This window comes from Equus asinus, chromosome 8, assembly GCF_041296235.1.
Source record: "Equus asinus isolate D_3611 breed Donkey chromosome 8, EquAss-T2T_v2, whole genome shotgun sequence".
NCBI classification, from domain to species: Eukaryota; Metazoa; Chordata; class Mammalia; order Perissodactyla; family Equidae; genus Equus; species Equus asinus.
The window spans coordinates 98596108-98616564 of record NC_091797.1 but is presented as its reverse complement, the minus strand read 5'-3'; the positions used below and the strand labels follow the sequence as shown (position 1 = coordinate 98616564).

General features: G+C 61.4%; 1 protein-coding gene across 35 annotated transcripts in view; it reads left to right on the top strand.

The window, feature by feature from the left end:
* The window catches only part of GGT1 (gamma-glutamyltransferase 1), a 33242-nt gene extending 14802 nt beyond the window's left edge, over window positions 1-18440 (top strand). The window contains exons 1-16 of one of the 35 annotated variants that reach the window (XM_070516541.1): window positions 1393-1502; window positions 4789-4886; window positions 6818-6978; window positions 7296-7467; window positions 8022-8186; window positions 8732-8862; window positions 9011-9097; window positions 11854-12046; window positions 12407-12564; window positions 13478-13627; window positions 14110-14246; window positions 16892-17079; window positions 17282-17409; window positions 17505-17617; window positions 17692-17805; window positions 18116-18440. In XM_070516541.1, coding sequence (XP_070372642.1) covers window positions 8026-8186; window positions 8732-8862; window positions 9011-9097; window positions 11854-12046; window positions 12407-12564; window positions 13478-13627; window positions 14110-14246; window positions 16892-17079; window positions 17282-17409; window positions 17505-17617; window positions 17692-17805; window positions 18116-18262 — 1707 coding nt within the window. In that variant the 5' untranslated portion in view covers window positions 1393-1502; window positions 4789-4886; window positions 6818-6978; window positions 7296-7467; window positions 8022-8025 and the 3' untranslated portion in view covers window positions 18263-18440. Of the gene's footprint in view, window positions 1-1392; window positions 1513-2327; window positions 2507-4747; window positions 5154-6713; window positions 6979-7295; window positions 7468-8021; window positions 8187-8731; window positions 8863-9010; window positions 9098-11853; window positions 12047-12406; window positions 12565-13477; window positions 13628-14109; window positions 14247-16869; window positions 17080-17281; window positions 17410-17504; window positions 17618-17691; window positions 17806-18115 lie in introns of those variants that run through there. The other 34 variants (XM_070516545.1, XM_070516542.1, XM_070516554.1 and 31 more) reach the window with 34 other exon arrangements.
* The last annotated feature ends 2017 nt before the right edge of the window (window positions 18441-20457 follow it).

Here is a 20457-nt window from a genome sequence, read left to right as displayed (position 1 = left end):
GGCCAGCCCAGCCCAGGAAATCTCCTCAAGGAACAAGGACACAGAGAGCCCTGCTTGACCAGTCCCCAGCCAGCGCCCCCATCAATGCTCCCTTCTTCCCATGGCCCCTGCCCTCTGCCTGGCTGAAGAGCTAATGGTCACCCACCAGGGTCTTAATGAGTGAGCCAGGGTTAATGGGTTACCCGGCCCGGTGATATATTCACCAGCCTCCAGGCTCTCAAAGTCCAGACGCACTGGCCTGGCCTTCACGATCTGAGCTCAGCCACTTCCCTTCCCGGCCTTGATGCCTCAGGGTTCAGGAAGGGCCTAGGGAGGTCAAGAGTCTTTCCTGTACCCTCGCTGCTCCCGGAGATGACTCCAGTGCCTGGCCTCCAGGCTCAAGTGTTTCCCTCCACCTGGTGTGTCCTCGGCAATCCAATCGCTGCTCTGCCCTGATCCTCAAGCCCCCTCTTCCTCGGGGCCCTGGGCTTCTCCTCCTCCTTGGCTGACCATACTAGTACTTCTCCAGGCCTGCTGGGGGCTCCTTGAGAGAAGAATCTGGACAGGCCAGGATTGGGTGGGAGGATGAATAAATGAATGAATGAATGATGAATGGTCAATGAATCAGTTTAAGCCAGGGCCATGCTGGTAGCAGCCATTCTGGCCAGCAGCAGGCCATGTGCGGACCTCAGAGGCACAGGGAGGCGTGAGATTGCCCGCCCTGTGGGGACACCCGCTCCATCTCATTGGATGGGCCGGGGCCGGTGGGGGCACAAGCGACGGCTCTGTCCCCCGCCCCCACTGCCTTGTGTCCTCCATCAACCTGCCTGCTCATGGCCCCAGAAAGTCGGGGGATGAGGAAAGGCTCCCCTGGGTCAGGTGACTCCCTTCAGTCCAGGTGACCAGGGGCCTTGGAGTGACAGTGCCTTCCACCCTACCTGCAGCCTGAGGGTCAGGGAGAGGGCGTGTTTGGAGGGGCACCCCCTACCCCCGGAGTTGTGGAGAGGGTCTCAGGCTTCTCAGGTCCAGTGCAGCCTCAGATGCTTGTGTCCCAACCCCCACTGGTGCAGGCATCTGGCTGCACCCAGTGCTATGTGACCCCTCTCCGGACATCCTAAGTAGGGGGAGCCCACCTCCAGGGAGACCCTTGGTCTGACCTGCCTCTCCCTGAAACCCAACCTCATTCAGCCCCACTGAGGCCCTCAAAGCTCAGGTTTCTCATTCAAGGTTGGGACCCCACTGGGCTCAGAGAGGCTGGCAGCTGTCCTGGGCCACACAGCCCTAGGGTCAGGACCAGGAGCCAGCCCTCCTGCCACCTAGAAAGGTTCCTGTGCCTTTAAAGCGTCTCCCACCCCCCCCCACCCCCCTCCCCGCGCCCAGGCCAGCAGGGGGAAGGTGGGGAGGAGCTGGGTCACAGCAGGCGCACTGGGGACGCAGCTCTGTGCTCTGTGCGCAGAGCAAGAAGACTGACCAGCTCAGGAGCGAGTAAGCCTAACCGGTGTCTGGCTGGAACCCAGTGCTGTGTGAGTCCAAGTATGGCTTACCCTCTCTGAGCTGCTGGACCTCATAGGTGGGGGAAGCTCAGGCTTGGGGCATCCCAGGAGCGTCTGGAGGCCTAGGTTCCGGCCCCAGCTCTGCTGTGTGCTGGCCTGCTCTGGAGGAGTCCCTCTTGCGCTCAAGCCTCAGTTTATGCACATGCGTAACGGGAGTGAGCTGCCCTTCAGGGTGGCGGGTTGGGGCTTGTGTGGACGGATCCTGCAGAGGGTTTGCACAGATGGGCAGAGTCTTAGGTTCTCTGTCTGACTGTATCTGAGCTGTGTGCTTCTGTTTCTTGAGGGTAAGGAGGTTTGAGACTGCCTTCTGGCTCACTCTGCCACGAGTGAGGGATGGGTCGGGGGCGGGGGGGGGGGGGGCGCCGGGTGGAGCCGCCTGACTTCTCTGAAGAAGCCGCAGCACCCAGGAAGTGGACTTCTTGGAATTAAGAGAGAGGAGTGCAGCGTGGAGAAACTGAGGCCCAGGAGGATCTGGGAGCCCAGGGTGGGGAGAGTTGCTGGGGGGTCAGGTCTGGAGTGGAGCTGGAGCTGTGATGGGGGCTGAGACACTGTGTCCTCAGGCCGTGCTTACCCCTCTAGAGTTCTTTTTTTTTTTTTTTTGAGGAAGATTAGCCCTGAGCTAACATCTGCCACCAGTACTCCTCTTTTTGCTGAGGAAGACTGGCCCTGAGTTCACATCCGTGCTCATCCTCCTCTACTTTTTTATATGTGGGACACCTGCCACAGCATGGCTTAACAAGCAGTGTGAAGGTGCACACCCGGGGTCCAAACCGGTGAACCCTGGGCCACCGAAGCAGAACGTGAGAACTTAACTGCTACGCCACCGGGCCGGCCCCCGCTCTGGAGTTCTGGTTGTGGCTGTGGTGCATGGAGCAGGGTCGGTTGTACAAGGAGTCATTGCACAACTCTAGGGGGCGCCTGCCACTCTCCAGTCATTGCTGGCGTGTTTGGCTCTTTCGACAGGTTTGCGGCAGGTAGTACTTATCAAGTCTTGGGGAGGGGGCCTTTTTCTAATTCTCAAGCCTATGCCGCCAAGGTAGGCAGCGAGGGAGACAGATCCCAATTTGGGTCTGGATAGTGTTAAGCTCCCTGTCCAGAGGTGTGGGCAGGGCTCAGGGAGCTGCATTCTCATACCCAGGGGAGTGACTCCTCACTGTGAGCTGGCAGTGACAGGGCCAGGGTGATGGGTCCTGGGCTTGCCTGCTGGGCCTCGTGCGTCCTGGGGCCAGCTGACCTTGGCCAGTTTGCTTCTACCTAAGCTCCATTTCCTGTCTGTGAATGGGTTTGGGCCTGTACCCTGGTTTCACCCTTGTGGCTCTGGGGTTGTGGTGACACAGCTGTCGAGCTGGGTTGGAGGATTAACAGAGAAACTCCAGGCTGGCTGGTCTGTCTTCCTCTTCTCATGCTCCCTTCTCTGCTGTGTCCCGGGAGCCTGCTCCACTTAGCCTAAATTCAGCTTGTGTGTGAGTGTTTGTGTGTGTGTGTTAGGAGGGGGTGATGCTGTTGCCAGAGTCAGTATCTCTGGTGGATGAGGCTTGCACATTCCTGGGGACAGGGAGCTCACCACCTGTTGTGCCTAGGACAGGAGCCATGGGGTCTGGAGAAGAGCTCCAACCCCACTCCTGTAGCCTTTCCTGGGATGACCTTTCCTGGGCAGACCCACTGCCCCCAGTTCCCCTCTCTGCATGAAGGGGGTTTGGGGCTGACTGGGACAGAAACTGACCCGCTCGAAATGTGAGGAAGGGCCTTCTTTGTTCTGTACTCATGCCTCTGTTGACACAGCCTTTGTTGAGACACCTTCCTTCCTGTCTCCCCTCCCTGGAACCTGCAGGTGCTTCTAGGCTGCATCTGTGCCCCATCAAAGGCAGCTCTCTGTCCTCTAACTTATCCCTTCCCAGGGTTTTCCTGCTGGGGTCACCTGTGGGGTCTGGGCCGTGCTCTGACCACTCAGACAGGCTTCCTGTCTTCACGCTGCTGCTGATACCACTGTGCCTCTTACCATTCCAGGCAGGGAGAAAACTGCAGAGCAGGCTCAGGCTGGGGACAGAGCCCTGTGGCTCTCCACTGCAGACCCCTCCCAGCCGACTGCCCTGCAATGCAGCCACTCAGGCAGGGCCAAACCCCCAGCTGGTTCCTGGCTCCTGCACTGCTCATCTTCCCAGTCACCTGGGTCTGCGGGGGTTAGGGGGCAATATCCAGGGGAAGAGCTCAGTCGTAGCACCCCACATGGGGGCTATTGAGGATTTCACAGGAGTACATTTGGTGAGTTTCATCCTGAGCCTGCTCAGGGGCAGTGGGTGACAGGACAAGGCCAGTGTGGGCAGCACTATCTGGGTGGCTCTGTGTCTCCTTCTATCTATCAGATGGCGCAGCCTCGCAGGGTGGCTGTGGGTTAGGTGTTACAGACGGGGAGTGGGGGGCTCCCAGGGGGCCCCGACACAGCTGGCCAGGGAGCAGTGGAGGGAGCCATGACCAGGAAGGACTCCTTGTCCTTGGCAGATAAAGGCTAAGGGGGAATGGAGAACAGTGTTCAAGGTCTCCTGGGCTGAGCCTGCAACTGCTTCTGACTTGGGACCTCCTTGGCCGGCTGGTCAGGGACATGCAGCAACTCGGGGGCAGGTTCAGGGTGGCTGGGATGGCACTGCTGGGCTGTGTAAGTTTGGACCAGCTCTGGCCTTCTCTGGGCCCTGCCGTTCCAGGCTGTTCAGGTGGTTCCTTGGGCCTGGGGAACTAACCTTCCTGGATCGGCTGTAGAACCAGTCTGGGCGTGCAGCCCCAGGCTGTGTTCCAGCGAGGCGTCCTGGGCATCTGGCTGTGGGGTGAGGTGAGGCCTCTCAGATCTGGGTTCTGGTCTGGTGCCGGCAGCACTCCTGCTCCACTGCCTCAGGAACCATCTCTGGGACACTGGGGTGGCCCTGGGGTTCAGATGTTCTGAGCAGGAACAGGGCGAGCCAGTGGGGTCCCCAGCCTGCATCTCACCTGAGGGGCTTGCCAGCAGACTACCCTTTGGAGGGAACTGAGTCCAGGAGAGGGGGCCCACCTGCTCTGTCACCACAACTCTCCTTCACTGTTGGGGCCACACTCCTTGTCTGCTGCCACTGCCACGGGGACCCCAAGGGTCACTGCTGTCACGGCCCCTCCCACCACCCGCCCAGGGCCCTCCCAGGTCTATGTGAACTTTAATCACCTGCTGACAGGCCAAACACGGCACTTCCGTGCTGTAGTGACATCAGCATCTGGCCGTCCTCCCTGTCAGGCTGGACCTCTCTCAGAGGACTGCCTCCTCCTACCCTGCTCAGACGCCTTCGACGGGGCGCCCCGCCGGCCTCTTGCCCCTTGGGACCGGGTGAGCACGTGAGTTCCTCTTGCCCCTTTCCTGCCTCTGCTCCTCCTTGGAGGTCCCCACCCCCAGATCCCAATCCTAGTGCTGAGGCCCCCTGAGGAGCTCTGCAGGGGCCGAGGCGTGGCTCCGGGCAGCTCCTCACGGAGGCCCAGCTGGCCCTGCGGCTGAGACTTTCCCAGGCAGACACTTCTGCCTCCTCCTCCCGGCCAGTGCCCCAGCCCAGAGCTGTCTTCTGAGGAACAGGGGCTCTCCTGGGCCTCCACTGCTCCCGGCCTCAGGTAAGCCCACCAGGGTCACAAGGAGTGGGGTTTGAGGCCAAGCGCTGAGCCCGACCCGTACTCTGGCCTCAGTTTCCCCTCACCGATTTGGGTGAGAGCCAGGCCTCTGGGCTTGGACAATGTTTTAGCGAGTCTTTGAGAAAAACTGTGAGGTGGGGGGGGTGGGGGGGTGGGTGGGAAACGGAAGCCCAATCCCCCAGCAGGGTGTCTTCCGCAGGGCTGGGGATGTCTGCCTCGGGGGGTGTGGGGCCAGGCCTCCCTGCTGCCTTGCCCAGGGAGGAGGAGATGGGGGTCAGTGCCCACCCCCCCACACTCTTCTTGGCCTCGCCGGTTCCCCCTGCCCCTCGGGGAGCCCACTTGGGCCCTCGGGTGGACGGATGGACAGAGGAGGCTGGAACCCAGACCTCAGGAGGCCATGGCTGGCTCATCCCAGGAGTCTGAGGGGAGAGAGGAGATCCCTGAAGAGGGGCTCCACTGGCTGCCCCAAGCCTGAGAGAGCTGAGGCTATGCCCCAAGGTGCCAGTGTGGCCTTGCCCAGGGGGCAGGACTCGAGTGCCTCCTTGGCGAGTGTGGCTGCGTCTATGTCGGGGAGGAGGTCACCTGCCCCTGCTCTGTCCACCCCGCCCCCTGCCACATGTGATGGGAAAGTTCTGTGTCCGAAACAGATGCCGTCCGTTACCAGTCCAGCTCCTGGGGTCCCTCAGACCTCCTGGCACAGCTGTCTCCATCAGGAACTCTTTTTTTTTTTTTAAATTGTTTCTATTTTTACTTCTTCTCCCCAACGCCCCCCAGTACATAGTTGTATATTTTAGCTGTGGGTCCTTCTAGTTGTGGCATGTGAGAGGCAACCTCAGCAGGTGCCATGTCCGTGCCCAGGATCCGAACCGGTGAAAGCCTGGGCTGCTGAAGCAGAGCTTGTGAACTTAATCACTTGGCCACGGTGCTCTTAACGCAGGAACCCAGCCTCCCTGCCAGGGCCCAGGGTGTGCCCCGAGGGCTGTCAGGCCTGGCAGGGGACAGAGGGCACGGACTATCCTGAGGGCAGTGGGGCGGGGTGCAGGGCCTAGTTGGCACTTTGGAGAGAGCCCTCTGGCTGCTTTGTGGAGGACTGAAGAGCAGAGGATGCCTTGCTGGTGGGAGGGGGAACTCCTTGCAGTGCGGGAGTCCAGCCGGAAAGAGTGGTACCTGGATTCAGTCAAGGTGGTCAAGGGGGAGAGTAGGGACTGGCTTTGATCCTACATGGGGAATGGGGTAGTGACCTGCATCATGACCACCTGCTGAGCCCCGAGAGGAGAAAGCCCTTCCGTGCTGGCGTCTGTGCCCCCACCCCCCACCATGGGACTCCATACCTAGACCACCTCTGGGGCACTGTGTCTGGCCCCTGGAGTTAAGACCCTCTGAAAAGGACATGGCAAGCCAGAAGGGTCCCAGCCTGGGGCTCACCAGCAAACATCCATCCTTTAGAGGGTACTGAGTCTGGGAGAGGGGATCCCTGCTTCTGTCGCCACACCTCTCCTTCCCTGTTGGCCTCACACCCCTTGCCTGCTGTCACCGCCACAGGGACCCCAAGAGTCACTGCTGTCCTTCCCTGCATGTCTTGGAAGGGTGTCAACAGGGAAATAAACAGTGAGCAAGAGGCTGATAGGCTTCCCTCCTCCGCGCAGGCCTCCAGGGCTTCCCCCAGCGTAGCCCAATGCAGCCAGCAATTACCTAGCGCTTCATATCTTCCAGTCTGCTTATCTTCCCGCCACCCTGAGCGGGGCGCCTCTGGCACGCCCACTGGACAGATGGTTGGTTGACTCGTCCGAGGCCCCGCAGCAGGCAGGTGAGGGGTGGATCTGGGCTCAGATGGGGCAGGCTGGCTCTTCTGCTCCTGGCATGCATGTGGGCTTCACCCCGTCCTCACACGATGTGCTCACCAGCGAATGCCAGCCTAGCGCAGGAGTCCCCCGCCGTCCCTTCCCTGCTCTGCACACTGTCTCCCAGCTGTGCCTGGGAGCAAGGCTGGGAGAATTCACGCCAACCTGGGAGCGAACAGCCCCCTCTTGGCTTCAGAGTTCCCCTGGAGGCAGGGAAGCCTTGCAGAGCTCCCTGGGGAGGGCGGGGCGCAGGCTGCCTCAGGGACACTGTCTGGATTTTCAGGAGGACGAGGAGGCTGCGTGGCCGGCGTGTCTCTCTGGAGCGGGTTCTGTGGCCACGGTCTCCTGCAGAGCGTGAGGGAGACCCAGTTGTTTCGCCAGCCATTTCAGGCAAACCCTTGCAGCTCGCGTGGCCACCTCCCCAGGCAAGGCGCCCCTCCTGTCTGCTGAGGAAGGTAGGCCCCTGCCCTGCGGCGGCTGCGCTGAGGACATCAGGAGACTGTGGGTGCCCCTTTTGAGGGTACTGTGGAGGCTGAACCCCATGCTCTGCTGCAGGCTGCTCTGGGGGACGCATGGACAGTGCCGGGCTCTGGGCTGAGGTGGGGGCCACAGAAAGACCCAGGCCCAGCTTGTCCCTCCTGGACTCCTTGCTGGGCCGTGGAGGGCTCGGCCACTGTGAGGAGACAGACACCTCCCTGCAGAAGCAGGGACACCTGAAATCTGGGGGCTCCCGGGAGGGGTCCCTGCTGGAGATGGGATCCTTACAGGGATGGGGCCCCGAGGATAAGCAGAGAGGACTGGGGGAGGCAGAGATGGGGCGAGGGACTTCTGGCGAAGGGAATGGCCTGAGCGAAGGTCAGGAGGTTGGCCAGCCCGCATGTGTTCTGGGCGGCTGGAGGGAGACAGGGACAGATTTCTGAGGCTGTGCCCTGTAGGGGCGGGGGTCAGGATGTGTGCAAGGCCAGGCAAGTGGCAGTCCCCTGACCCTGCTCCTGCCTCGTGCCCACAGAGCCATGAAGAAGCGGTACCTGGTGCTGGCCCTGCTGTCTGCGGCCCTGGTGCTCCTCATCGTCGGCCTCTGCCTCTGGCTGCCCTCCTCCTCCAGGCCACCCACCCACGTGTACGCCAGGGCAGCCGTGGCGGCGGATGCCAAGCACTGCTCGGAGATCGGGAGGTGAGTGCAGACAGAGACCCTGGAGGACAGCAACCATAAGCAGACCAGGGCCATACTCTCCCCTCTCCGAGACAGCTCTCTCACCTATAAGCGGGCTGCCTGGACAAGTCGTGTCCTTTCCTTGGGCCTTCTCAGCAGCCTCTGGTCAGTGGAGAAGGGGACACTGACCCCGAGAGCAGGCGCGGGTCTCCCAGCCCCAGGGGGACCCCTTCCCTTGGTTCTAAGGGTGCCTGTCTCTTTGGATAAACTCTGCCGTTTGATGCTATTTTAGACTCCTGGCTCATGTTATATACAAACATCAGTTCCCACTTAAAGACTTAAACAGAAAAAAATATTATTAATAAAAAGTAACAATTTTTTTTTCAATTATAAAAGTCATGTACGTCTGTTTGCTTGAAAATGAGGAAAATATAAGCCCATCGGTTTTAGAGTTACATTTATAAAACAAAACCCCTACAGACTCCTCTTGCGTCCTCCTTTGGGTAGGGTGCGCGTGGGTGGTGGGGATCCCACAGATTGTCACCGCCCCCACATGCCACGTGCAGGGATGTGCTGCAAGAGGGCGGCTCGGCGGTGGACGCTGCCATCGCGGCCCTCCTGTGCGTGGGGCTCATGAACGCCCACAGCATGGGCATCGGGGGCGGCCTGTTCCTCACCATCTACAACAGCAGCACGCGTGAGTGCCGGCCGGCAGCGGGAGTGCGAGGGGAGTGGCTGGGGGCGCCCGGCGGGCACTTGGGCTGGGGCACAGCTGGGTGGGCCCCGGGCTCAGGCAGCGGGAGGGGCTGGTGTTGGTCGGGCCTGCCCACTGCTTCTCCTTCCAGGAAAAGCTGAGATCATCAATGCCCGAGAGGTGGCCCCTGGGCGGGCCTTTGCCAGCATGTTCAACAGCTCGGAACAGTCACAGCAAGGTGAGGCAGAAGCTCAGGGTGTGGACTCAGAGCTGGGGTGGGTCCGAGGAAGGCATGAGCATGCCCCTGTCCGGGGTCAGGCACAGCTCTGCAGTCGCTGATGCCCAGCCCTCCCGTCCCTTCCTGGCCCCGTAAGCCCCTCCCACAATGAGTGGTCAAGACCATCCTCATGGAGAATAAAGGGATGGAGCTTCTGTTATTTCCGCTCAGGCCCCTCCAGGGCCCCCCTGTGTTGGTACATGAAGAGAATTATTAAAACAACTTGCACATCCTCGGGTCACTGGAGCCAGCCCTCTGCTCAGCCATTTTCACCAACGAGCCCCTTGAATCCTCTCTGTATGCGTGGTGGCAGAGCACTGTATTAATTCCCATTTTACAGGTGGGGATGTTAAGGCCCAGAGAGGTCATACAGACCAGCTGAGGTCACACAGCTGCATGGTGGTGAAGCTGGGATGGAACCCAGGCTGTCTAAACAGACATCCAAATCATTCATTCATTCGTTCACCTGTGGGATAGCTCCTTGGATTATGGCACATTCTCTCTATTCTAACCCTGCCTTAGGCAGAGAGGAGGCTGAAGGGAACCCGTGGCCACCAGGAGGTGCCGCTCCATGGACCCCCAAATGGATCACAGGATGGGAGGCTGGAGGGGAGGAGGGGCAGGGCCCAGAGGCCATAGCGTGTCTGATCCCCTGCTGCGGGCTCTGCCCCTCAAGCTGGGGCTCTGGGCGGGGCCCTGTGAGCAGCCCCTCTGGAGTCCTCTCCAACATACAGAGGCTTTGAATTTTTGCACTTGTTGGGAAACTCAGAATGTGTAGAAATGAAATCATTCGGAGTGTGAGATTGCCGGAATCTTGTGGATGCTTGGAATTCATTTATTTAAGCAGGACTCGTTAGGCACCGTCTACAGTGTCACGGCTGTTCCCCAAGCTGGGGTACAAAATGAAGGCAACAGATGAAATCGGGTCTAGTCAGGCTGGCATTCCAGGTGGGGAGGAGAGCGGCTGAGCCAACACGAGCGCGCCGCGTGCTGACGGGAAAGCGGAGGCGGGAAGGGTGCCCGGGTTTCTCGAGGGTGGCCTGGGCCGGAGGGGCATCTGAGCAGAGACCCACAGGCAGGGGTTGGGTGGGGGGAGCCTGTCTGGGGGAAGAGCGAGTGACCCAGGCAGGAAGGGCAGGGACAGAGCCCTGTGGGAGCCAGTGAGATGGCAATGAGTGACACAGGGTCAGAGGGAACGGCCCAGGCTGTGTCGGAGCTTGTGGGTCATCGTGAAGACCCTGCCTCTTGTCTAAAGGAGGAGGGGGCCCCTGGAGTGTGTGAGTGGGAGGGACGGGCCTGGCCTGTGTCTGATCGGACGCTCGGGCTGCTTCAGAGGGCAGGAGAGCAAGCTGCCTGCCATCAGGCCATCTGTCAGGAGGGTGGCGGTTGGTGGCTGTGCTGAACACATTCAGAAGGCAAAGCCTCAGATTTGCTGAAGGATTGGGTGTGACACGAGTGCTGGGGGTCCCAGATGCCCCCCGGGTTTTAGGTCTGCACCTAGAAGGACAGGGTGGCCCTAACAGAGACCAGCAAGGCTGCGGGGGAGGGGGTTTGGGTGACAGTCGGGAGTTGGGCCCTGGGTGTGTTAAGTTTGGGGTGCCGTTTTTGAGCAGGCAGGTACATCCTCAGATCTGGCCAACAGGGGAGCAGGCCAGGCCAGAGAGTAATTTGGGGGTCTCCAGCGTGTAAATGGACGTGCTGATCTGGAGGAGGTCACCAAGAGAGTGAGAGTGGACGGAGCAGAGAGGACGTGAAGAGAGCCAGGCAGGCGGGACGCAGAGGTGGCCTTGGAGGAGACAGCGATGGGGCAGGGGAGGCGAAGTGGAGAAGGGACCCTGGCCTGGCAGCGTGGGGGTCACTGGTGACGCTGGCGAGCAGAGTGGCGTGAGAGCCGGGTAGGCCCGCGGTGAGTGTGGCGTTTACTCAGGGTGGGGGGACTTGTGTGCTGGGCGTGAGCCCTCCCGAGACGTGCAGGAATCGTAACAACTGGCTCTCAGGACCGCGTGCCCAACTTTAGGGTGGAAGAGGCAGCCCGAGGGTGGCCAAAAAGGCCCCGGTCGTCTCAGAGGAGAAAACAGGAGGGTGCCTGGGAGGGGACCACGGGGAACCGGGACCCAGGGGTCTGTTTGCAGTGGAGTCATGGGCTCCTCGAAGGTCAGAGCTGGAAGGCAAAACTCTTCATGGTCAGATGGGGAAACTGAGGCCCAGAGAGTGCTGTGGGGCAGGGATTTGGACTCAGTCTGGGTTCCGGGACAGTAGAAGAGAGGAAGGGCCCGGCCCAGCGTTGAGAGTGGCCTGGCTTGCACTGGGGACGTTGGCAGGTTCTGGTGGAACCCTGGCATCTCAGGGGATGAGAGCCTTGGCCCGGGAGGCTCAGACTGAGACGGTAGGGGTCCAGCTTCCTCATAGTCTTGTCGTGCAACTGAGAGCCTAGCACAGGATTTCAGACATGGCGGCCCCTGCAGAGACAGACGTCTGAGTCTGGGAACAGCAGAACCCAGCATGTGCGCTGCCTCCTCTCCCTCCTGCGCCCTTGTCAGCATCCCCAGCCGAGCTGCACTGCTGCCTGCTGAGTCCACATATGGCCTCAAAACTCCGTTTCTTTCCTGAGCCTCGCTAGTACCATCTGGGGACTGTGCCTGGGGTGCTGCCCGGGACAGCATCTCTCCTGATGTCCCCTGCCTGGAGCCACTCACCGCGTCCCTCTCCCTCTGCAGGGGGGCTGTCGGTGGCGGTTCCCGGTGAGATCCGAGGCTATGAGCTGGCGCACCAGCGGCACGGGCGGCTGCCCTGGGCCCGCCTCTTCCAGCCCAGCATCCAGCTGGCCCGCGAGGGCTTCCCTGTGGGGAAGGGCTTGGCGGCAGCCCTGGCGAAAAGTCAGGCTGCGATTGAGGGACAGCCCTCGCTGTGGTGAGTCTGTGGGCGTTGGCCTGCCCTGGGGCACAGGCTGGGCAGAGGGGCCAATGTCCCTGCCGCCGTGAGTGGCTGGCTCAGTGCTTCAGGAACCTGTGCTGGTGGAGACGGGGTCGAGAAGGCACAAACCTCTTACCACCTGTGTGCAGACACATTCTGAGCCTGTGTGTCCTGAGTGGCAGGGGACTCTAGGAGGCGTGGGCTGGACATGGGGAGGACGAGCCCTGAGTGACAGGGCCACCCACCTGTGGACAGGTGCCGAGGGCCCTTTGTTCTCATCTCCTTGTGTCGGGGGTGGGGGTGGTCTGGCCCAGCCCGCCCCACCTGCCTGCCTCACGGGAGCCTGCTCTGCCCCAGCGAGGTATTCTGCCGCAATGGAAAAGTGCTGCAGGAAGGGGACAAAGTGACCATGTCGCGGCTGGCCGACACGTACCAGACGCTGGCCTCGGAGGGCGCCAAGGCCTTCTACAACGGGAGCCTCACAGCCCAGATCGTCAAGGACATCCAGGCGACTGGTGAGCAGATGACCCTGGGGGCCTCGGGCAAGGTCCTCCAGTCCTGCCTGGGCTGGGCACCAGGCCCTCAGGGAGCGCCTGGCAGAGGAGGGTCACAGATGTGTTGCAGTCAGTGACAGGCCGTGTGGATCCACAGCTCCTGGTTAGGTCAGAGCCCACAGGGGGTGAATGGAGGCAGAGGCAGGAACTGGGGCAGTGGAAGCAATGAAGTGCAGACCTGGGAGGGGAGGACTTCCTGGAGGAGGTGGTCCTAAGCTGCAGATGAGGTTGGACTTTGTAGGCAGAGAGAGAAAGGGCGTTCCTGGCAGAGGGAACAAGCTAAGGCTTGGAGAGAGGGTTTTAATTCTCGGGGAGGGTCACGGGGATGAGGCGGGACTTGGTGAGGAGGCATGGCAGGGGCTGCAGGCAGGGGCCTGCGGTCGGGCCCTTGTGGGACAGATTCTGATGGACTGGGGCCAGGGAGCCTGATGCTGCCCCTCCCTCCCCAAGCTGTGGCCTTCTTCATGGTATTTTTGTCTGCGTATCACAGAGGAGGGTGATTAGGATCTTGACACTGGAAATTAGCCTGTAAATACGCTGTCTGTCTGGAGCATTTCCCTGGAGAATTAAGAGCCCACTTCCACTCACCCATTAGTCACGGAAAGAGGGCACTGAGCAGGGGGAGACGGAAGCAGGTGTTTTCCACTTGGAGAAGACCCTCTGGCCGCCAAGAGCAGTGGCATGCTGGGAGGCCAGGGGGGCAAGCAGGTCGACAGCAGATGGCCTGGGCCTGGCCGTGGGTAGGTGGCACTGTCGGCAGGACAGAGGGGCTGAGAGCAGGGCCGGCAGGGCTCCCAGATCCCCAGCCCCTAATAGTGCAGCCCCATCCTCGTGTCTGCCTCCCACCCCTGCACCATTTGCTGTCCCATTACAGGGGGCATTGTGACAGCCGAGGACCTGAACAACTACCGTGCGGAGCTGATCGAGCAGCCGCTGAGCATCAGCCTCGGGGACGCCCAGCTCTACATGCCCAGCGCCCCGCTCAGTGGACCGGTGCTGGCCCTCATCCTCAACATCCTCAAAGGTGCGCCGTCCCACCGCGGCCCTGTAGGGGGCAGTGCAGAGCGACCCTGGAGGGGCAGGCTCAGGGCTGGAGGAGGAGGAGTGGTTGGCAGGGAGAGGTGTGAGCAGAGTCCAAGGGGTGGGAACAGCCCGTGCAAAGCTGCAGGGGTGAGGAGCTGGTTTGCCCCAGGCACCCAATGCCAGAAGTTCACGGCTGGGGGCTGGTCCAAAGGGTGCTTCTGGTCAGTCTAAGCCATCATCTGTGACCGCGTGGACTGAGTAGCCTTCTGGCTTGACATGTGAGGCCCAGGCCCTTGCCTCATTCCACCCTTACCTGCCTCCTAAGCCGCCACTGCTGTTGGTTATTAAGTGTCACCCTTCTCAAGGTGGGTCAGGGTCCAGGGAGGTGTGAGCCCGTCCCGGGGGCACCCAGTTGTCTTGGCTGAGCTGGGCTGTCCTAAGGGCCCTGGGGCTGCCAAGGTGCATCTGGCTCTGCCCAACCAGGGTACAACTTCTCCCGGGAGAGCGTGGAGACCCCTGAGAGGAAGGGCCTGACCTATCACCGCATCGTGGAGGCCTTCCGGTTCGCCTACGCCAAGAGGACCCTGCTCGGGGACCCCAAGTTTGTCAATGTGACCCAGGTGAGGGACAGGGGCTGGCCTGAGATGGGCAGGGGGCCTGCTGTGGAGGTGCCAGGAGGGCTCCTTAGGGCCACCCCAGTCTCATGCATGCTTTATCAATTCATTCCTACTACCAACTTCAGTGGTGGTCCTACTATATGCAGGGATGGATTGGTGACTCCAAGTCCTGGCCTCTGCTCCACTTTGCTTACAGTGTGACAGACTTGGCAATGAGTTATTAGTGTCCCCACCCCTGTCTGGCCACACTCCCACCTCAGGGCCTTTGCACATGCTGTACATTTGGCCTGGAGGGTTCTGGAGTGGTCAGTGCTGAGGTGAGGAACGCACAGGGATTTGCAGCCCTCAGGGGTGATGAGAGGGATGGGTAAGGGGAGAGGACCAGCGTTCCAGGTGGGCAGATGCCTTGGCCACCTGCCTCCTGGTCACACCCAGGAGCTAACGCTTCCCAGATCCCTACCCAGGTCCTGTACCTTCCAACCCACTTACCACCAGGTGCCCCAGCTCCAGGCTGGGCCTCCGCTGCCATGCCCATCACATCCCTCCTTACCTACATGGAGCCCCCCATGCTGAGGTAGACCTGCAGAGGCCCACACTGACCTGTGCCTCCCAGGAGGGACCCAGCTATCCAGCAGCCCTATGCCCTCCCGGTCTCCTCTCCTTCCCGATGACCATTCTGTCCCCACTACTCCTCACTGCAGCCAGTGACCTGGTGTCTTGGATCCCTGAGGTGACAGAAGCTACTGTACCATGCCTCCTCTGTCCTCCCCCCGGCTAAGGCCGGCCCTGCTGCTCACCCCCTCGCTGACCCAGCACACCCGTCCTGCAACGCGGCTCTGCCTCTTGGGTTCCCGTGCTGCCCTTTCTGGTGGAACATTCTGGAGAGAGACACATGCTGCTGTTGCTCCAGAACCCTCCAGCCCGCCCGGTCCTCTGCTCCCTCACAGCAAACTCTGCATCTGGAGCCCCTCCCACGGCCGCCCTGCCTTGCTCCATGCCCATGCTGCGAGGCCACCCCCCCAGCCTCAGTTTCCCTCTGGGCCCTCTCAGCAGTCACACAGTCCCTGACCTCCTTCTCGCCTCAGCTTCTTACTTTGAACGTCACGGGCACTGTGCCGCGCTTGCTCCCTCTCCCACCTCTCTCCATCCCTCTGTCCTTCGTGCTCTCCTGCGGGCTGGTGGGCAGTGAGTCACAGACACCGGACTCCAGGCTGTGTCTCCTCAGAGGGGGACTCCTACGCGCTGACATCGAGGGTGTGAGACCCGTTAGATGCCTGTGTCGGGAACACTGGGGGTCCTGGGGGCTTTTCGGCCCAGGGCCCATGAAGCTCACGCCTCACAGGCGCTGTTAGGAATCTCCAGGCCCCTTGCCTCCAGGAGCCTCAGCTGCTTCTTTGGCTCTCGAGCCCAGGGCGGTTGACACCAGAATCTCCTGCATCCTGGGCTTCACTTTCTGTTTCTCTGGGAGATTCAGGCGGAACATTTTCGCTTTGGATTAGCCAGTGAATCCGTGGGGTATTGCTGGAAACTTCTGGAGGCCTTTCCTTTGCTCGGCTCCCAGGACCCACTTGCCGGCCCCTCCCTCACCTCCTCCTCTCCTCTCTCCGTCTGTCTTCTCCTCTGTCTGCCTGGCTGCCCTGGGGCTCTGACCAGGCTCAGGGCTTTAAGCAGGCGCCTGAGGCCAATGTCCCCACATCTAGCCCTCGGCCCGACCTTGCCCGTGAACCCCACATGCATGGGTCCCCCACCCACCTGAGCTGGCTTTTCAGTGTCCAAGGGGCACCGTCCAAAATTGAGTTCCCAACTGTCCCCCGCACTGCCCCTTCTGCAGTGTTCACCTCCCCAGCTAACAACCACTCTGGACTGAAGACCTGGGGGCCATTGTCTCCTCTTTCTCTCCTCCCTGGGTGAGCCACCATCCTGTCTCACCTGGATGATGTCATAGCCTCCCAGTTGAGCTCCACCCAAGGCCCCACCTGGCCACCAGAGGGATCCTGTGAATATACCCACTGGCGTGCTCACACCTCTGCCCCAAGGCCGTGTGGCTCAGAGCCAAGCCAAAGTGCTTACGGGGCGTGTGAGGACCTATGGGACCGGCACCTCTGGGATCTTCAACCTCCTCTCTTCCTAACCCCATTCATTGTCTGCCTGTCACTCGCAGGCCTACCTCAGGGCCTTTGCACTAGCCATCCAGGCCTCATTCAGGGCTCACTTCAGATGTCACTTCTTCGAGAAGCCCTCCCCAACCACTTCATCCCCTACCCTGTTCCTCTCCATCCTCCTTAGCTGGAATGTTCTCTCCAGCCTGTCCCTGCCTGCCTTTGTCTTCCCTGCAATGAGGCAGGGACCTGTGTCCGTTCCCTGCAGATCCCCCAGGGCTGGGCACACAGTACAAGCTCACTGAATGAATGAATGATTGCACGCAGCGAGAGTGGGGCTTGGGGGACGGAGAAGCAGACATTCAGAGTTACAGCAGAGACAGCGGTGGAGAGAGCGGGTCAGACAGGCCTTGTGAGGCTGACGGTGCAGGCAGGTTGTGGTCAGAGCTGTGGTCGGGGGCTTTCTGAGAGCTGCTCGCACAAGCCTGTGCCCCCTCCCTGCCCCCCCCCCCCCCCAACTTCCTCAGGCCAGCTCTGGGGTCTCGGCAGGTGATCCACAACATGACCTCTGAGTTCTTCGCTGCCCAGCTTCGGGCCCGGATCTCCGACGACACCACTCACCCGACCTCCTACTATGAGCCTGAGTTCTACACTCCAGATGGCGGGGGTACCGCCCACCTGTCCGTGGTTGCGGAGGACGGCAGCGCCGTGTCAGCCACCAGCACCATCAACCTCTAGTAGGGGCTGCCAGGTGGCCTGGGTGGGCCAGGGACTGCCCGTGTGTCCCGGAAGGGGGCTCCCTCAACCCCTTTCGTAGAGGGAAACTGAGGCCCCACCTTGGTAGAGCGCTTGCCCCAGGCCTCGTGGGGAGCAAGCTGGAGCATTGTCAGGTGGGAGGGCACTGGGCGGGCACAGCTGCCTGACCCAGCCCGCTTGTAGCTTCGGTTCCAAGGTGCGATCGCCGGTCAGCGGGATCCTGTTCAACGATGAGATGGATGACTTCAGCAGCCCCAACATCACCAATGAGTTTGGGGTGCCCCCCTCACCGGCCAACTTCATCAAGCCAGGTGTGGGGTGGCGGGCTCGAGCAGGGAGGAGGCTGGTGTCCCGGAAAGGCAGCTGACCATCTCTCTGTCCCCTTTTGCACACCTGCTGGCCACAGGGAAGCAGCCGCTCTCTTCCATGTGCCCGGCGATCATCGTGGGCCGGGACGGCCAGGTCCGCATGGTGGTGGGTGCTTCCGGGGGCACGCAGATCACCACGGCCACCGCGCTGGTATGTGCCACCCCCCTGTGCCCCCAGCTCCTGCCCCCAGGCCACGCTGACCCCATCCCCACCACCACCCCTAGGCCATTATCCACAGCCTGTGGTTCGGCTACGATGTGAAGCGGGCGGTGGAGGAGCCCCGGCTACACAACCAGCTCCTGCCCAACACCACGACGCTGGAGAGAGACATTGACCAGGTGGGGCGGGGGCGGGGAAACCGAGCCACAGTGGGGAGCTACAAGGTGTCTTGGGATGAGGGCCTGGATCTCCTGAGTCATCACAGAGTGGCCCATGGCTGGTGTCTTCTGCCTGGGGCAGATGACCCTCACGCCTGCTGCCTGGGCCATCTTGAGCCCCCATGCAGTGAGTGCCAGGCCATCTGCTCCAATGAGACCCAATAGACCCAGCTGCCCCCAGCTTGCTCTTTCTGGCCACTAGGCCACACAGGTGTGGTTCAGATGGTGTCTTGGGCCCCACTGAGGCCTCTCTCTCCCATCCCACCCCCAGGCGGTGGTTGCAGCCCTGAAGAGCCGGCACCACCAAACGACAGTGACTCCCACCTTCATCGCTGTGGTGCAGGCCATTGTCCACACGGCTGGTGGCTGGGCAGCTGCCTCAGACTCCAGGAAAGGAGGGGAGCCTGCCGGCTACTGAGTACCCAGGATGGGGAAGGCTGACTGGCAACCCAGGGAAGAGATGCCCACTGGGGCCAGGAGTGGGGCTTTGGGGGACGTGCTTCCCCTGTAAGTGGCAAAGCAGTGCAATAAATAAGGGTCACAGCGCCAGGCTCTGGGCAGTTTTGCCAGTCAGCTCCCAGTCCCTGTACCTTAGCATCCTGTGTGTGAAATGGAGTCGTCTGGCAGCAAAGGATGCAAAGACGGGATTCAGAGGTTTTTACACCTCGGGTGCTGGAGTTAACCTCAGCATTTTCACCAGAGCCTGGTGGGTGGGGCAGGAGGGGGACACGCAGGGCAGGTCCCTGCCGAGCACTGTTCTTTCCCTCTGAACCCCAGGACCAGGGGCCAGGCCATCCCTTCCTGGGCTGGCCAGCCGCACTTCCCAGTGTTGGCCACCAGGGGGTGCCATGACCCTGGTGTGTACTTGGGCAGATGGCGACTAGCAGATGCTGGGAACCCCGGTACCTTCTTGGGATATCCAGGCTCACCCCACCCAGGACACGGGAGGTGAAGCTGAGTCTGAGGAGTGGGATTGGACAAGAAGCTGGAGTGGAATACGTTAGTGAGAGCCAGGCCCTGGGGGCTTTCCAACACAAACCCAGCATGACACCCAAGCTGTGATCAGCTCCAGGAAGCCCAGTTCTCAGGGAAAAGAGAACTGGAAGAGGTTCCCAGATCCCGAGGGTCAGGCCTGGGGCTGGCGGGCGGCCAGAGAGCTTAGCCCAGAGAGGGTGGATCTCTACGGGCCTGCCTGACACAGCATCCTGCCCCTTCCACTGAGGGCCAGCCCCTGCCCGCTCAGGGTCTGCTAGCTCATCCTTTACACACAACTGTAGCGCAGGAAGGGAGGCACTGGGAAAGGCTGGTGGGGGGGGGGGGGTGCTGAGGAGGGGACCCCAGCCCCACAGCCAGGTCTCCCCCTGACTGGTGAGCACAAGTGGGGCCCCTGAGGGTAGGGGGCGCAGGGGCCAGGAGAGGCCAGGTCTCGGCTCTCTTTCATGAGGTGGGAAAACCTGGGGCTTCCAAAGCGCCCACAGAGAGACGGGTTTTGGCCTGCAGAGACCCCCAGGTCTGAGCCCTGAGGCCTGGAGGGTGGCATCTCTGGGGTCCGCAGGCAACGGGATGGAGGCTGGGCTGGTGGGGTGTGCAAGTCCCTCCTTAGCCCTCACTTTGGTCCCATAGGAAAGGCCATGGCCCATTTGCAGAGGAGAAGACTGAGGCCTGAGGGGCAGCCCATTTGCCGTGGAGGTGGGGGCCGACCCTGAGGCTCCCTGGGCCCGGGCCGCATGCACCTGGTTACGCAGGCCCCGTAGGGTTCAGCCAAGAGCACCCGCCGGGCTGGGGAAACCGATTTCTCCTCTCCTTCCTCCCCATCGGCTCATGACCCTCACCCCCTGGACAAGGACATTCAAGCCCTTCCTGGCTGGTCCTCCCTGGCCACATCTCTGGCCAGGCAGTCATGATGTCTGTTCCTTTCCTGGGCCTTTGTTCCAGTGGTCCCTGTATCCTGACCTCTGCCTGACCACAATGGCTGGGGAGAGGAGGGGGGACGTCCCACCCCTGAGCCTGTCGACCCCGCTGTCCCTGTCTCCATGCGGGTGGGCTGGCCCTGGCCCAGGAATGCGCTTTGGTTTCTGGTTGCACAATGTCACTGCAGGGGTGGGGGGTGGGTGGGGGCGGGAGGAGGTGCCTGCAGCCTCCCGCCTCAATGGGCAGTTGTGGGAACTGGCCTACGGCAGAGCCCCCCCAGCAGCCTCTCCAGTGCAGGCTGACCGGGGGCTCTGGACTGGGGGCCTGGCAGGCTGTGTGGCTGTGCAGGCACAATCCTCTGTGCCTCAGTTTCTCTGCTGTACCAGGAGGTGTAAAGAGACCTGGGGAGGGTAATGCTTAACTGGAAAGGGCATGGGGAGAGCTTGGGGGGCAGTGGGGGACTGTGTAGGTAGGATGTCAGCCTGCAGTGGGCCCCCGTTCGCCCAGCTGCCTCCCAGCTGGGCACCCTGAGGCCTGAGCAGGGCAGGGCCCAGGCCAGTGTCCCCAGGAGAGGAGGCACTGCCATAACAGGAGTAGCACAGATGGATGCCGGAAAGCAGAAACACAGCAAGGGAGGGGCAGAGATGCAGACAGAAGGGCAGCCTCACTCCCTGGAGGCCCACAATGGCATTTCAGGACAGC